General features: G+C 35.2%; 1 protein-coding gene across 1 annotated transcript in view; it reads left to right on the top strand.

Moving 5' to 3' along the window:
- The window catches only part of ULK4 (unc-51 like kinase 4), a 211,895-nt gene that overhangs the window by 141,330 nt on the left and 52,208 nt on the right, over window positions 1–18,357 (top strand). Inside the window, exons 32-34 of the mRNA XM_066321372.1 lie at window positions 5,140–5,306; window positions 8,597–8,695; window positions 16,608–16,793. Of these exons, the coding sequence (XP_066177469.1) occupies window positions 5,140–5,306; window positions 8,597–8,695; window positions 16,608–16,793 (452 nt within the window). The remainder of the gene's footprint in view (window positions 1–5,139; window positions 5,307–8,596; window positions 8,696–16,607; window positions 16,794–18,357) is intronic.

The raw sequence follows: 18,357 nt of genomic DNA on the forward strand, positions 1-18,357 counted from the left end.
AAAATGTCCAGTCATTCTACCAGTGCTAGGAATAGACTAGCCAGTATTCACAAAACTTTCTTCTTTAGACATTATTCATTTTTTAGATCAGAATGCAAAATAATTTTCAGGGCAGCAGTCATGCAATTGATTTGCTCAACAGCCAAATCATTGCTTTTCCATTTGATGTAACATTCATAACTCACCAAATTTTGAAAACATTTTCTCTCTTAGTTTATGTTTACCTCAGTATTATTATAGCACTAACACAAATAGTTCCTAAAACATAAACAATAACAAATAAGGAGCAAAAATAACATTAAAAACAATGAGCCTTTTTAAAAAGATACCCTAAAGATACCATTTGCTTTATGTCACCTATTTTCAGTTCTTCAAAACAGGAAAACTTAAGTAGTAATGCTGTGTTGCAGAGAATGCAAATTGACTCCCATATTTATGTAGGTAAATAAGGTTTTATGAAGAATCTTTATGTCACTGTGGAGTATCTTAAGTGCTCAGGTACAGTGACTCATTCCTGTGTGAAAGGATCTGTACAGTCCTGTGTTTCTTCTTAGCAATATTTTTGAGTTTCAGCATTAAAATTTAAGGGATTATAAAATATGGTTTCTATTTAATCTGTCAATATCGTTGGTCCACTCTGTAAGTAAAAGAAGGAAGAAAAGTCTAATGCATGTACATTTGGTAATATCCCTGGGGAGTCAGTTGTGTAGGTGTGGTACTAATGGGAAAAAGAGCTCTCCAGAGAGCAATGTGCAGAGAGGAACAAAGAGCAGCTTTTGCTGGACTGAGGGTTTTGCTGCTGGCTGCTTGGCTGCACGGTAGCATTGTTCGGAGGAAGTGCACCTGCTCTAACATTTTCTTCAGCTGGAAGCAGACAGGTTTGTTGAATGCTCTAATTGCTGGTAGGCATGAAAGGATTGCCTAGAAGATTGCTTCCTAGGCTGTCTTTTGATGTTTCGTATAATTTGGAAGTGAAGATTTCTTTTCCTTTATCCATCTTACTAGTAGGTGAGAATAAAAAAATCTCCTCTCAGCTTTCATTCCAGAAGGTATCATGGCACGTTCGAGTCTGATTAACTGTATCATGGGCCAAAAGACTCCTTTTATCTTTTGAAAAGTCTGTAAAACACAAGCATAGTCATCACAGTCCACATTCATAAAGCAGTATTAGCTACATGTTTAGTTCATTGCAGGGGTTTCTGGGCAGGAGAAATACTCTGCTGTGAGCACTAGGTTTGTCAAGTGCTGTAAATCCATGGCTAGAAATTTTGGATACAATCCTTTTCATACATATTATAAATCTTGGGCCACAATTAGAAAAGGTTCTTCGTTTAATTCCATTTATTTTTGTTTAATTTATGTTATTTATATTTAATTTATGTTAATTTATAAACACAAAAATTCTAATACAAAATGCAAGTTTTGCTTTATTTGTCAGCAAAATTTGAATAGCAGAGAACTGCACTGAGGCTTGATAGTTTGAATGTCCTCCTTTTACAGGTAAATACAAGGCATGACTAACGCCCTATGAAGTCTTGTATTAAATTCAGACTATAACTAAAGCTACAAACAGTACGATGTGATGTATTTTGTTTGCAGAAGTACGCAAATTAATAGAGTAACTAAAAAACTGTGTAATAGGTTGAATTATAAGGTTTTATTTAATTCTCTTACTACGAATACCTGGCTGAAAGACATTATGGTGCATTGCTTTCACCCATGTAAACTGTCACTAACAGCTTTCTTTTGAGAGGGTGAACTATTGCCAACATACTTGGAAGCACCAGAATACTTGACTGTAGATTGCTTGTCCAAGTGAAGCAACGTTCCTCAATTGAATTTGGTTTGCATCTCCTCTATGATTCAGATTTTGTATTCAGATCCATCACTTGCAAAGTTCAGGAGTGCATGATGTATGTGCCTTTTCAATCAGAGCCTATTTCACTTTCCAATCAAGAGTTGAGAATTTATATATAAGAAACATATGCCTGGTATATATGATGCTGAAATATAAATATAATGTCTAGAATTTGAAAATATACATATTGGTTTAGGCTTTATTTAGGAAATTAAAGTGTTGCTCTTTAATCAGTTGTAAAATATGTAAAATAGAATACCTTGAAGATTTTCTATTTCTAAAAATAAAAAATCTTCAAGGTATCTTCTGAAAATTAGGGATCCATATGTGATTTTTGTATTACAATTTACTGAATTATGAGTTTTATTTCCTTTTTTTAAAATTGTGTAATTTTTTCCCAAACTATCTGTTTTGCAATTCAGTTTATTGAATGATGAAACATGTCAGTCTTTATCTTTATAGCTGCCTTTTGAGCAAACTGATTACAGTGCTAGTGGTCAAGGCCATTAGAGTTCCATGGAGTTTTGTCATGGTCACTGTGAATTCCACCAGCTTTCTTCCAAATTTCTCTTCTGAGCACAAAGTGCATGTATTTTGTCTTGCAGTATAAGCAAGGAGTATATTTACATGTCTATAACTGTGGCCTCAGATTTTAATTTTGTTGTGACATGATGCAGTATTTTAAAGAGTATGTCTGGAATTTTATTTACGTGGCCAAGACGTCAATCTGTTGCTTTTATCTGTGGAACCAAATGTTTCTCAGGTTTCTGTATGAATCATGCAGCATGTTAGGTGCACCAGTGTTTTATTCTAGACATCTTTATTATAAAGTTTGGATGTGCTAAGTTTTCCAAAAATATTTTAAGTTCCAGAAATTTTTTTTCCCCACTGAATTTTCAAATTTGGCTTGCATGTCTTTGTACATGCAGCTCTGTGTGAGCATGTATCTACCGAAATGAAATTTGTTGATTCTGATGTTTTAGTTAACTAGGTAACTAGTTAAAGGTAACCCTGGGTAAACATGAATATCTCAGGTGTTTGGAGGCAGGGATGCTAATACACATACCCTTAGGATGTAAGCCCTTCAAGAAAATAAAATTTAGGTAATTATATAATCGTGTCTCCATGAATGGGGGACAAGGTTGAGTGTTTGGTTCACCTCCTTATTCACCAAACAAAAGAAATGAGTTCTGAGACTTGGGCTGGTACAACCAAGGGAATGAACAAGTGTTTGTGTTCAAAGCTGTTCAAAGAGAGTGAAAGGATTGCAGATCACAGTCATGGATCCTGGTGTTTTGTTCACTACTAGTTGTTCCCCATTGTTCACTCCCTAGTCAACCCTACTTAGTGTTGTAAGTGACTACTGCCTAAAAATTTCTTAATGACAACCCATGCAGTGCAATGACTGCTTATGAAAGTGTCCTTCTCAGCATTCATCTCCAAGCCACTGTCCTGAGGGTTGTTTGTAAGCCATCTGGAAAGAATGGGATGACTCATTCAAATATTTTGATGTGGCTGTAGGTTTTGTGGCCATATACAGAGAAACAATGTGTATTTGTCATATCCCTGCAGGCAGTTTTTCAGACCTCACTTTGATAGAGGCCAAGTCTTACTGGACTGTTTCCTTAGTTTTTTTCTGATTTAGTCTGTTGGAAATAGTCATAGACTAACTGGAAGTTTTGTATTGGGTAGACATGCAATTATGTCTGTCTTTTTTCTTCTTTGTGGGTATTGGTGATATCACTTAAATGTGTCACTGTCAGATGTGTGCTATCTGATTTTTGTATGAAGTGTTCAGAACTGCAGGAGAAATTTCACTCTAAAAAAGGAGAAGGAAATTAAATGTGTGAGATTAGAATTATTTCATTTTGAGAGCTTGGTTTATTTAGACAAAGCTCCAGGAAATTCAAAGCTTGTCCTGAGCTGTCATCTGTCAATAAACTGTTGTGAAAGACTAATGCTAGTAATCATAAAACCACAGAAGATGTGAGATAGAAGCAGAATAAGAGTCTTAATGATTCAGAACCATAACTGTATTCTAGATGAAATGTATTTAATTTCCTGAGGAAACTATTAACAATGAGGAATAGGAGAAAAAAATATTTCGTAGGAAGTTTAATTAATGGATGGAATATCTTGCAAAGCTAAAATAGTTCAAATCCTCAGAGGTTTGACTGTTCTCAAAAGCTGAATGCTGTAAGCACATAACGTGTTGTACAGTGTCTCATATTAATTGTATTGATGTTTGTTGTAGAAATATATACAGCTTTTTAAAAGAGAACTTACAAAAGAACACTTTTTATTTCATTGAAATCAGTGAAATACTTAAGTAATTTTTTGACAGTCATGGGGACTAGAAGCTAAGATGCTGATGAACTGCACTGTTACAACATATGGGCAGCCAAGTGACTGCATAGCAAATTGCAAGTTTAAAACATGGTTTGCAAAGACATTATGGTTTTGTTAAGAAACAAAGTATGTTTCATCCCTTATGAAAATCTGAAAGAAATATATTAAGGTCAAATATAATGAACTCAGTCACTTTGTATTTGAAAGTAAGAAAGATTCTGAATTGAATCGATATTGCCTTGAATTGGAATATATTTTTCTACTATGTCAATTGGTTTGTGGTTAGGCAAGCTACAGGGGCTGATGTTATTGAATTCTAAAGGAGCTTAAAAAAACCCCTTCAAAACAAGAAGATATTTTCAGGAAAGTTTTTACTGCCATCAGTAAAACCAATCTTAAAACCATTTTAATGTAGTATGCAATATTTCATTTTTAATGCTCTTCTGAATACATTTGTTAGGCATAGCACTGTTTGATTCTATAGTTAAGGCATATAGGTAAGGTTCTAATTGACATACCCCCTAAAAAACTTTAGGCTAGGTTAAGAAGTTCTAGGTTCCAACTTGAAGTGTCACTTTGTAACAGCCTGGAGGAATTGCTAAATTCTTGTAGCTAGGGGTGTTGTGAAAGAGACTTGTGTGCATGCTATGGAAAGGTATGGAATTCAAAGTAGGTTTTAATCTAATGAATACATGCAGTTAGCAAATTTGATTGTATAAGTTTAACTCTCTTTATGAGGGTCCAAACAGAATAGGAGAGGAGGTAATTATAGTAATGGAGAAAAAGAGGAAAATTTAATAAGTATGTTTTATATATGTAAAAAAAAAAATTATCATAATCTTTTTTTTTAATCTAGGTCACTTTCCACACTGTTCTTTTCCTGATAGCCTATTTATTTTTTCTCTTTTTTTTTGGTCTCACTTTCTGTATAGGACTGGCTCATCATGTCTGTAGTCTCCTAACAGAAGCTGTGGCCGTGTACTTGGAGGCAGATGATAAAGGGAGCACCAAGACAGCAAATGTGCTGCTTCTCTCCTTACTTGACATTTTGCAATACATGCTGACGTATACAGCAAACATTGTGCGCCAGACTTTGCAGGTATGGGATTTATTCACGGGCTCTTTACTGTCTTAAACAATTTTTTTTAGATAAATTCCTGTTACCCTTAATAATGAAACTCTCTCTATTTTTAATTTATGGAACTTTTAGTGTGGTGAAAATTCAATTTGTCTTCCATGTTTCTGTTTGAACCACTGCAAGTCATGGGATCAGTGGGACTTTCTCCTTCAAAAGAGACATCATCCTCCTTAAAAATGGAGCACAAAAAGATGCAATTCAAAGAAATTTCACATAACCCTCTTAGTAACATATGAAGGAAAACATTCTTCATTTTTTAGACACCATGTAAATCTAGTAAATATTGCTTTTCTTTTTAGATGATCTGTCAAATTTTTAAGTTAGTGGAGTGGAAGTGACTTTTGTATTTGCTCTGCAAACAGCAGCACATACTCTTCATGTTAGGTTTATGTTCTTCGCATTATTCACTGAAGAACAGATATTTGTTAGATGAAATATATCTAAAGGACAGAGATTCAAAAGGTTGCAGATAGGTTGTAATATCTTTCATGACATGGCTTCTTTAGACCCCAAAGGCCCTCCTATGTTGGTTGGTTGTTTTTTTGTTTTGGTTCTGCGTTTTTTGGTTTGCAGGGGGTTTTTTTTTTGGGGGGGGGGGAGGGGTGGGGGTGGGGAATGGACTTCTTGGTTCTTTTGAGAGATTTTTTAAAGTAGGCTTAACATTAGAAGTTGGTGTTGAAAACTGAGCCTTTTTTTCTTTCTTCTACGTTGATTTACACAAGCAGCCGTATGTTATCAACTACATTTTACTGCAAGGTTTTTAGTTTGGTTTAGATGTGTGATGGTGCAATACTTTGTCTTTTTTAAGTCCTCTGTTATCAGGTTCTGTTCATCTAAGAATCACTTCATAGGTCAAATTTTGTAGACTCATTGCTTGTTATCATATTTTTGGCATCACTCCTTGTAATCATAGCTGAATTCTGGACTTACGCTCCATACAGCAGTGGTGAGGCAAATTCTTCTGGAGGACACATGAGAGGAGAGGATCTTGCACATGGATTGGCAATATTAAATTGATGGGTTTTATTTTGATTTAAAATTAAATCTATTTGTTCAAAGCCAAATTCTGTTCTGGCTTTACTTGAATACAACAGTTGATTGATGCACTGAAACTCCAGCTCCAGTTTCATTTATCTCTTGTCAAAGTAATCTGTTTTGCTCTTAAAGACTAATGTGTAACAAGGAGCAGCTGGAAAACTGAGTTTTGAAGCCTAGGTCTGTTCCGTGCCCATAGAATACTAGTTTTCCAATGGTGTTACTTGTCTTGGCTTACATGTCTTGACAATACTCATCAGAAAATCCCTGAGAGTTCTACATCAGTGCACATACCCTATTGAATGGCGGCCACTAGTTATTGACTATATATAGTATTCCATATACATGTAGACTACTAATAGTATTCCACTATTCACATGTCAGTAAATGCATAACAAATATTATTCTTACACAGTTTTTACAGAGATGTTTTGATAAGATACCATTTAAATCAGAATTTGTAAAACAGAATCAAATCTTCTGTTATCCATTTCTGGGGCTTAAGTTGTCTTTTACAAATGGTAGTACCTTCATTTGAATCCTTTTTATTTAAATATTGTATGTGTAAAGTAATAGTCTTATCCAGCTGCATAGGCAATACACGTCACCACTTTTCCATTGCATTTAAGAACTTTGTGCTGGATGATGCTGATAACTGTATCCAGATTCAGCAGAAGAGTTTGCTCTTTGTGGTCCAAATACTTTCAGATTAATTTGCATATCTGTTTTGGAGAAGTTTTGTCATATAGCCCAGAGGCGATCCACATTAGCTGGAAAGAATTTGCAATTTCAGTTTGATATATGGACTCTATTTTGTGACTCTGGCACAGGTTGCCCAGAGAGGCTGTGGATGCCCCAGTTCTGGCACAGCTGTTCAAAGCTGGGTTAGATAAGACCGTGAGCAACCTGGTCTAGTGGGATGTGTCCCTGCCTGGGGGAAGGCGTGGGTGTGGTTGTGACAAGATGATCTTTAAGGTCCATTTCAACACCTTAACATTCTGTGGTTATATGATTCTACAACTTAATGTAGGTTTAACAATGGTGTAATGTGTATGCTTCATATACATAATTTATTTAGTGCTATAATTCATTCTCTTTCCAAAGACATTAATATATAAAAGTTTAAAGAGTCAAAAATTCCTGATGGAAGGTCTTCTTATCTGTATACTAATGAGAAAAAGCTGTTTTAAGTTTTGGTGAAGTGAAGGAGGCTTAATTAATATAAACATTCCATTTTTTGTGTTCTCTGCATTTTTTGTCCCTCTTGAACTTTGGCATTCCAGGTCATTGTGGTGAGTCTCAGAGAGGAATGTACCAATGTGACTTATTGCCTGGAGAAACAGCCCTACAGTTCTCTTTTATTTAGAAATTCTTTCCAGAAGAGATGCATTATCCTTTCAACTCATAAGCATTAACAGTGGAGTTTGAGCAGTAGTGGCACCTGTCTCAGGGAACTTGCTCCTTTGTTCACTTAACCAAGTGAAAAACTCCAAGTATTGCACTTGGACAGTGATTTTTGGGATTGTGCTATAAATCAAACGCAATACAAATTATTTTTAAATGTGTTCTTTAGACAAAATGTTTACTTCTTTCCCTCTAGCAGATTGACTGTATAGGGTCATGGTACAAAGCTGGTGCAAGATAGTGGCGTTAAATGAAAAATCCTGCAAGCTGACCTTTCAGGAGCCCTGGGGCAGGGATTGGTCATAAATAGCACTGCCTAGGCTAGTAGTATGTCTTGATGATGAGGTGATGACAGTGGTCAGAATTACAAATAGTAACTGATTTTATTACTTAAAAACTTTATTATTCCTATTTCAGAAATAATTTGAATTATAATATATTGTGAGTATTTCAGGGTAGAGACTAAAGCAGATAGGCAATATTGCTGAGAATCCTAAATTTTCAGTCACCTTGATTATCTCGGTTTTAGGTATTTTTGCACGTACATTTTTATTGCATTTTGCAGGAGAAATGTCATGCAGGTCAGCATATTCAGCCTGTACAGACTGGCACAACAGCATGGGTCCCTTTGCTTTGTCTTATTGTCACAGAGGGAGCATAACTGCTCATTGGAAGCCCAGGAATACTTCACTAGAAAAGAGTGCATGAGTCTCCTTCAAACTTCTATTCACACTTTGACCACTTAATGGACATAATTTGCTCCTCATAACAGAACAATGACCAAGGTTGCTTTTGATTTCTCTCTTGTTAAGGCACAGAAATCTGGTGCCGGAGGGGACACGAAGGCTGCTGAAGACCTTCTGCTTCTCAATAAGCCCCTGACGGACCTGATTAGCCGGCTTATTCAACTGGTGAGACTTTGCTTGTTTGTAACCTTATGGGATGTTGCTGAAGTTGGAATTATGCAGCTGCATTCAACGTATTAAAGCTCTGTTTACTATTTTTTAATTGTTTATAAGCTCCCACCTAGTACTCTAACATTTCATAAGAAGTTACAGGTCACAGTGACTTGCAGGTTACCAGAGTAAGTCTGTTTGTCCAGAGCATAGAAGTGGGATGAGGGGCAGACTTCAGGTTCTCAGTTTGGATACATATGTATAGACAACATTTAATCCTTCAGAACTGACTAATCACCACTGCATAGAGAAAGAGTGGCATTCAAAATTTGGAACTAATAATCCTGCTTCCTTTAGAAAAGTCAGTAAATGTAAAATTAGTTTGTAGCGAGTGATGTATTTTAGTATTTTTTTCTGGGGTTTGAGCCTTCTGAGTTTTCTCAAGGGTTTTATTTTATTTCAACATGATCCTGAGGGATTTATGAATAGGAGTTGTCCTTGGTGATCTGTAAGTATCTTTGAAGTGTGTCTATTTAAACAGTCCTTTCCAGGATTTATTACATGTCACAGCACTGCATTGAAATCTCCAGTGTGCTGCATTGTGTCCCTAATGCATCCCATCAACTCAACCTCTGTCATACAGAGATCTATATTTACTCTGTGTGTAATGGTTTGTAGTGGAGGAATGCTTCTTGAGCTGGACAGTGCTTTTAGAGTCTGGATCAGCCTTTTAGTCAACATAAAGTCATTAAAATGGTATGTGAGAATTTTGGTGTATCATAGTATCCTTCCTTGGTTATTTCACTTGAAGACATTTCAGATTTGCTGTATTCTCTTCCAGACCTTTTTTTTTTTTTTTTTTTTTTTTCATTTAAATAGAGGTTTTCAGGTTTTTTGTGATATCAGTACTGTGATCCTTCTACTATCTTGAGCACTGTCTGTCATCTATTTTAGGGAATCATGTGATTCCTTTTTTATTAAATTTTGGCATTATACTTGGTGCTAAGTCCTCCTTTGATGGATTTATTTAAACCAGCTATTGACAAAGGCTTTTTGGAAATGTTCTCTGAATGACCTAAAACAAAGTGACTGAATTTCAACTATTTAATAATTCATCTTGTTAAATTTTTAATTTTATTTTTATTGATTTTAAAAGATTGCTATATATGATAGAGTATGACATGAAGAGATGCAAATGTTCCTTTAAAATGAAACTAGTCATAAATTTAAATTATATTAACTTTTTAAAGAACAGAAAATTAGAGGCCAAGCTTTAACTCAGCCTATACCACCTGCAAGTCTTTTGTTAAGTTTTTAATTAAAGGATAGGATAATTGTATAGTTAACATGTACTGATTAGATTGTGACTTGCCCTTATATTTCAGATGCATGACTGTAAATTACCAGTAGGTTTTGCTTTGTTCTTTACTTCTGCAGATTCCATTTTGTTTAAAATGTTTGTTCTACGTCTTCTGATTTTTAACATACAGGTGGAAGATAAAGACTACAAGTGCCACTTTTTTAGATAGATAGGCAGACAGATACATACATACATATTGTTTTGTTATGTTTTTAGTTTTGGAAAGATTCTGTGAGTGAGAGATTTTCTCTTGTTTGGGTCTGTGAAAGTTATTTCAGTTAGGTTTGTTAAATTTGATTTTTCAAATATTTTTCTTTTTTTCCCCCCACTGCTCTATTAAATATTTCGTGTTAGGCTTAGAAGAGTTTGAGGAATGGAATAGTCATTTTAGCATTTAGGAACCACTTGTTTTAAATGGTTTATGCTCTAATCTCTTTAAAAAGAAAAAGATTCTCTGTGAAGCCAGGAGCATGTCTCAAGATGTATGTGCTCCCTACCCCTCAAAATGCCTCAGGCCTATCTAAACAGATATTCTATTAAGCTGCCAGTGGTTGTTCTCTGTATTCTTTGAACTGTGTGGCTACACAACCCCTTATTGTTGTTTTGAGGCATTCAGTTCTTTGTGAACTTTATTTTCTGGAAAGAATGGAGATTTTGAAATTTTTAACTAATTATTGCCTTAAAATACTGGGTTACAATTATTTTCTCTGCTTTGCTATTTCTGCCTACCTTAGATATTTATAGTTTCTTATAGTTACATAGTTTCCTGGTCACATTGTTTCATAGTTCCTAGTTTCCTAATCACATTGAGTAATTGTTTTCCTTCATTGAAATGTATGTCCATCAAGTAGATTGTTATTCCATGTCTCATTTACTTGTCTTTTTATTTTGCTCAAGTTCTACATATTTTTCTCTCTCAATAATCCTAAAAAAATCCATGTGAGTTAAACTTCAAAATGTTGAAAACTTTGAATCAATTTTTCCCTTTTGTAGTTCTGATTTAATCTGTCACTGAAGGCATAGCAAGGCAACTTTTGGAAACCTAGATTGCATTTAAATGAAACTTCAGAGATTTAACAATGCAAAAGGAGAAATAATTACAAACTCTGACTGCAGGAAACACTGCAAATATGGAGAACTCAGTATTTAATCCCAAAATCATTATGTCCATAATTGTTCAATAAGAGAAAAAAAATGGAGCATTTAGTCATCTTCTTGGCAGTTTTGTGTTTAAAGGTTAATTATTCTTACCTTTGTTGGATAATGTTTCTTCGTTTAACATAAATGTAATTTGATTATTATTCTGACACCTGCAGCAATTGTAGAACATACCTATAAAAAGGAATTTTGTTTTCTGTAGGTCCCTTGATTCAGGTCCTAGGTGTAGATCTTCCAGTCGTTCCTGGAGCCTACTAGACTGCTGGGAGAGAACTTTCCTTGACTTCTGGTGGGAGGCTTCCTCACTATAATATTATTGGGAAAATTTGCACGTAATTACTGTGTTCCATGTATTACTGTTGAAAGTCCAGTTAGTCATGTCCCAGTGTGAGGAGGACAAATATGAAGCCTCAGTGCACACGGATGAATGAGATGGTCTTTTCCAGGCATTTTTTTCCCTCTATATTGCACTAACTCTAAGGCTGTGTCCAGACTTTGTTTTCAGAGTGCATGAAGTTATTTGCTAATGAATAATGAAAATGACTGCAGAAGAATGATAACTGTAGAATTTTATTTCACATTTCTTTCTCTAGGGATACAGACTGTTCAGTGGTCAGAGTGGAGATACATATGTTTATATCCTATATTTGAAGTATTCTCTTACACAGAGCTATCCTAAAAACCAAAAATCTCCAAACAAACACACCAGAGGAAAGAAGAAAATGTTACATGCACAGAATTTCAGAATGGGGATTTAGTTTCTTAACAATTAGCCTAGATTAAAATGAAGTGAATATATATATATATATATATATATATATATATATATATATATTTCCCTTAGGTAGGAGAATGTCTCTAAGTAAAAATATGATATTTTATTTTTTAATTTAAAACTGTGCATATATACTAATAAGAATGGTATAGGAAAGCTAGCAGATTAATAGTTTTGCTTTTACATTTTGTACAATATTTGCAAAATCATTTTGCCTATAGATCCCTATGGTTCTTCCTTTACAGCACATTCTGTAATCACATTAGGGATCTAATGAATATCTATCTCTTATTGTAATAAACTCTCTATGTGTATAACCTCATTAATGCACCGAAATAGTGTCCCCTCCGGGTAATCCAGGCAGTTTCATTGTAGCTCTAAAATTAGATGCTGTAACAATTCCAACAGTGTGAAAACTGCCACTTCAGCTCAAATGATCACACGTTTCTTGCAGTGGTTTGCAATTCATGAACACATTGCAACTCAGTTTAAAATTATGGAATTTTTGAGAACAGACTGCAGATATATATATGTGCAATAACAAGAAATATCCTGCTCTTCACCGCATTAACTCTAAAATACACAGAGCAGGTTCTATCTAGAAAGGAAAAGAAAGTACTATTTTGTGTTATAAGCTAGTTTACAGGAAGTTATAACATGGCCATAAAAATTAAGCAAAGAGTGGCATACTGCTTTCATTGCACGGAAGTCTTGTCATGAGGTATTATTTTAAAATAAGTGGAAAATAAATCTACAGTTTTCAGTTAGAGAACAGCAGATTTTATGACCTTAGCTCTTCAGTAATTTATTTTAAGTTGCTGGATTGTCTTCAAGCTATACACTAGCCAAGAATATTAACAGCTGCAAGGAGGAGTGCTGCTAACTTTTCTACCTTGCTGAAGGGCTGAATCCCCTCTAAGACTGATAAAGGAAAATGAAATTTCATGTAATTATGAAATATTAAGGGGCAGATATTCTTTCAAAGTGTTAGAATTGGTTTCTTCATGAGTTCCTACTCTCCTGAAAGAACAAAACCTATAAATGCATTTCAAGCAAATGTACTTCATACCAAATTGAAGTGTTCTGATTAGAAAAATAATCGGAATGCTGTTCCATCTAATTAAGAGATGAACTATATTCGTCTCTTATTCATTGTTGAATAAAATTATTATGTTCTTCCTGTTCTTATTAAACATGAGATATTGTTTGCTTGAAAGCTGAATTTTCATTCTTGGTTTTCTGTATTTACAGATATTTATTATATTTTCAACTGCTGATTTTGTTTTATATGGCTAATGTTCTTCAGATCTCCAACTCTTTATAAGCAGTACTAACACTGACTGGCAGCTAGTGCTAAATTTCAGGTTACCAGCTTACAACTTTTGACATCTAATTCACTACTTGTAAGAAGTGAAAAGGCAGAATGATGAGAGTTACAGAGAAAAATGCTGATGTGGACATACTTAAATAGGGACACTGCTGAGAGTTCCTCTTCCACCTTAATTATTGATGACTTAGACTGTAGGCCAATGACTCTCATTCCCTCCAGAGTAAATATGGCCTTTCCTATTCCACACTTGTTCTTCTCTTCATGCAATACCTGTCCTGCTATTGTTTTGTCCTGAATTTTCCCAAGGTAACAGTAATTTGCTCCCCAAACTCTAGCTAACACTGAAGCTCAAAGGGACTCTGGGGAATCAGAGGAGCAGAAGAGCCTGAAGTACAACAGGGGATGAAAAGACTTCATTGGCATTGATGATAGAGTAATGTGATGTCATAACTGGCAGGTGTTGGGAACTATGGAGTGACACTTGGAACATGGTCACTGTGGGGCAAGACTATGTGATGCCGAGACAGGTTGGATGGAAGGGTTCCTTTCACTGGATTGAAGGGATTTTCCTTTCTCTTGTTGGGGAACAAAGAACAACAGCAATGATAAAAGGTTGGGCATGCCAGGAGAAGAGAATCAAGGCCATTGGCCCAAGCACAGCTCCTCCTCACCTAGGACAGAGTGTTCCACTGCCTCACTAACTGGATGTTCCTGCTGCAATCAGCCTCCCTTGGGAAAAACACTAATCAACTGGACTTGCTTATTTGCTTCCTTGACACTCCTTGTGTTGGGAAGAGCCACTGAGGTTTGTGATGCTTCATGGACTTCTTCACACAGGTTTGTTGTAGGAGCAGTCCTCTAAGGAGACTGATACCTTTCCACTCCTCTGATACTTAGTGAGTATCTTAGGGAAAAAACCTTGGGATCAATCTCACTTCCAAGTATAGCTGTAGTGATACTGACTAAACGTGGGATTTTTGTGCCTGTGGAGCCCAGGGAATTAGCCTCCACTGCAATACTCAGGCAAGGATAAATTTGACCAAAATTTTGGCTGATTTATCATTTTTTACCTTTGTTTATCCAACAAACATTTCAAAATAGAATATAATTTTTGTACTGTGATTTACTACAGGGGGTGGTTGATGCCCTATACTGCTGCCTACACTGATCTAGTAACAAACTAACTTGGAATGCTGCTTTTAGAAGGTGTGAGAGACATACATTAAAGTAGTTATCTTTCCTTTCTCTAATGGCATTTTATTTCAATGAAGGAAGTAAAAGTTGTCTAAAAGGCCCAGGTGAAATCAGCAGTTTTTTTTTTCCTGATTTGTTAAAGATTAAAGATATAAATGGCACTATAAAGCTTGTTACTATTTGTAGCTTTTCCTGCTTTTTACTGTTTCAAATTGCGTTGATGATGTTATTAGAGAAGTCTGGATGATGGAAAGGAAATAATCTAGTAAGTGGCATTTAGACTGGAATGAAGAAAAAACATATAGCAAAACTGAGGAAGAAATAGCTGTTGTGGTCCTGTCACTTGTATAGCATTAGGTCAAATAGAATGTGATATGTCTTGGGGCTATATATTCAGAGATTACATCTCAGTTCAGTCTGTTTTAAACAGCAACTCTATGAAGCTAGTAGAAAACAGGATTGTATTTGCATGCAGATCCCTTGGGAATTGCTGCTTGAATATTTGAGAGATGTATATCTGATGATGTGTTCAGATTGCTTTAAAGTAACTGTATGAGTTTTCCTCAAAATGAAAAAAATAGTAATTTCATATTGCAGATTAAATAAGTAATCATTATTTAAATGATTTGGCATATTACATAAGTGGTTGGACAAATTATATTAACAGTTTCCTTTTATTATCTGTAAGGATTGTCTGTTTACTGTACTTTAATATGGCTTCTTTGGTGTAAATAATACTTTTGGAATTAAAGGAATGAACAGGCATGATGAGGTGTTTTTACACTTCTATACCTAATTGGTTAAGACTACCATTGACATTTTTTTCAGGTCATAGATTATAAGGTGAGAAAAAGCTATTGCAATGATTTAGTCAGACTTTGTTAAATTAATTCCTCATTAGAGTAAATGGCTTTGTTATTATTTTAGAAAAAAATAATTTTTGTGATATTTGTATTGCTTTTGATGGAGAATCTGACTCAGTTCTAAGAAAGTAATTTCAGCAGTTAATTGTTCTTATTAAAGAGAGAAAGGGAAAAAAAGGAAATCCAAGTATTATCTTTCTTCTAATCTCAATTGCTTTGTCTAAAGTTTTGAGCTATCATGTCTTATCAGTCATTTTTCAGGTAAAGGAATTAGCCTTTCCTCAGCCTGCTATTTCCCATATATGACTGGGAGGATATGATCAAGCCCACTTTAACTCTCCCTCTGATATGCTATAGATGCTGAATTACTCCAGTCCTTGGCTATTAGGTTTTCCAATCTGTCGTCCTCTTGCCTGTTCCCGAGAAATCTCTATGAATTTTTTTCACTAGCATTTGTGAACTCTCTGTGCTGACATTAGGCATTGCATTCCTGTTTTCATTCCAAAATGTCATTGTCAGTGCCAAATACAGGCCTAATACAATATCTCTGCTTGTTATTTCCAGATTGTACTTTCAGGAAATATATAAATCATTTTGATAGTGGTTTCATATTATCAGAAGCTCATTTAAAGATGATCTCTAGTCATGTCCCTAAATATTTTTTGTAATTTTGCTTCCCAAGGAAGGATTTTCCATCCTATTCCTAAGGCCTGCTGCAGTGTCTGATCTTCAAAGGAGTGCAGAAAAGTTGGAATTTAGGAAAATATTTAAAATCTTCAAGATGTACCTCCTAATGTGGCTACTTAAAATCCATTAAATAACTAGATAGCCTGTGCTCTACCTCAAGAGGCTTCATTTAATAATAATTAAATGAAATTTTATGGTGTGCATAATGTAGAAGATTAGACATCATGGCTATAATGATACTTTCTTATATTAGTGCTTCTGTTTAAAGTAGAATAAAATCACATAGTTGAGAGCAGCATTTCTGGTGCTGTTATGACGGCAGTCTAGATAGACCACTTGACAGAATCAGACTGCCGATATTGTTACACTGCTGCCTAACAGTAGATATATTTTAATTATATTTTCATCACTTTGTTAAGCTTATTTTAGTGGAGTTTTTTAGTCAATCAACTAGAAATCATTCTTTCCTGTCACAATGCATCTTCCAAATCCCCAGTGAACTGCAACTTTTCTGAAATTGGAATTTGATTTTTGTTTGTTCATTTTTCATTCATTTTTAGCTTCCCAGTGAAGATATTGAAATATTTTTGAGTGCCTCACAGTGCTTATCATTGCTGGTTCAGCTGTATGGAGGAAACAATCAGGAGAGCATGTCTCCAGAAAACATGGGCAGCTTTGCTAAAGTACTGAAGTCCAAGAAAGATCCACGAGAACTTAAGCTTTTGTTGAAAATTGTCAAGAGACTGGTGAGTTGACATCTAACCTTTTTCAAATCTGCATGTTTCTTTTATATAATTTGATAATTTTTGGACTGTTCCTGCTGCCCACCCCACCCCCCCACCCCCCCGAACCCAAAGGGAAAAAAAATTAAAACCAAAATATGCTAAGTTGAATAGCATGTCTTTAAATTTAACTTTCCTGGATAAGATAGCTTTCTACACTTAAAACCTCTTACAAAAATGATTGTAGGAATTCTCCTATTTCAGTTAACCATTCAGCTGTTTAAATAACTCATGCTATTTTTGTATTTGTTTAGTAATTCAGCTCTATAAGGTATTGAAACCATTTTCTGAATGCCTTCTGAATGAACTAACCTTGTAGCATTATTAAATATCTGTTCAGACACACAGTGGTTTATTTCACGGTGAATAAAAGGCTATTTTATACTTGGAATAGGTTTGTGCATGGGCTGTTGAGTCCTCATTCTCATGGAGCTATAGGGACCACTTGTGCTGGAGTGGCTGTAATGTAGAGAGCCAGGCAGTGGGAATCATGCAGGGGCTTATTCTGATGATGTTATTGACTGGTAGGAGGTTCACTTCTGTCCTGCTTCAACACAGTGAAATGACAGCAGCTTATGTCTTTCAGGTAGCTTAGGAAGGAAATCTTTTGGTATTGGTAGTATTCTCTCAGATAATATTATAGGTCTTTATCTTGAAGTGTGTTAGTAAGAAGCTTTGCCTGCATTGTCAACAACCTTGCATTGTTTGAGTACTTCATCCTTGCTCTCCAAAAGGAGGAGCTTTTGGTTAAAAGAAGGTAACTGCCTGAGTTACCTGGTAGGAGATCCTTCAATTTTGCAAGTGCAGTGCTGACTACCAGAGTACAACCATAATCCATAGCAACATGAATTAACAGGAAGGAACACCCTTGTAGAGGTTTCAGAGATCTTGTCCTCTTTCTCCTGCCTGCTGTACTTACATCACAGGAAATAAACACCATGCCATCCTTCCTTGCTTTGCCCAGCCCTATCTTGCACTGAAAGAAGCATGAATATATAAAATTAAAATTGATAGGATGTTTAAAATTCTAAAGTTACTTCCTATTGATTTTAGCTTGTACCTCTGCTTATTTTTCTGAATAATTGTTGTGATGTGTAGTACTAGCTGTTGCTTTTCTCCAAAAGCAATATGAGTAAAAAGGCAACAAAGTGTGAGGGAAGAAAAGAGAAATGAGGCTGCAGCATACATATCTAGATTACTTCATTTTTGCACAGCTCCAGACTTGTTTATTTCTCTCCATTTTGAGGCCTGGAGTTCAAAAGTTGGTCTAGTGTGAAGGATACTTAAAATGAAAACTTCTATTGACTATTTTAAGAGTACAAAGGTATGCTGTCACCTTTTGAACCTTGCAAGTTCCTGTACTTTATGTTCCAGTTCTCTCCTTTGTATACCAGGTACTTGTTATTTATAACATCAAGCATAGATTTTCTGTAATTATTTTAATGAGATCATACAATTTCTGTTGAAAGCAGGGTTCATAGATAATTTGACAGATGATTTAATAAATCATATGTTATTTCTCTAAACC

This window comes from Sylvia atricapilla, chromosome 1 (assembly GCF_009819655.1).
Source record: "Sylvia atricapilla isolate bSylAtr1 chromosome 1, bSylAtr1.pri, whole genome shotgun sequence".
NCBI classification, from domain to species: Eukaryota; Metazoa; Chordata; class Aves; order Passeriformes; family Sylviidae; genus Sylvia; species Sylvia atricapilla.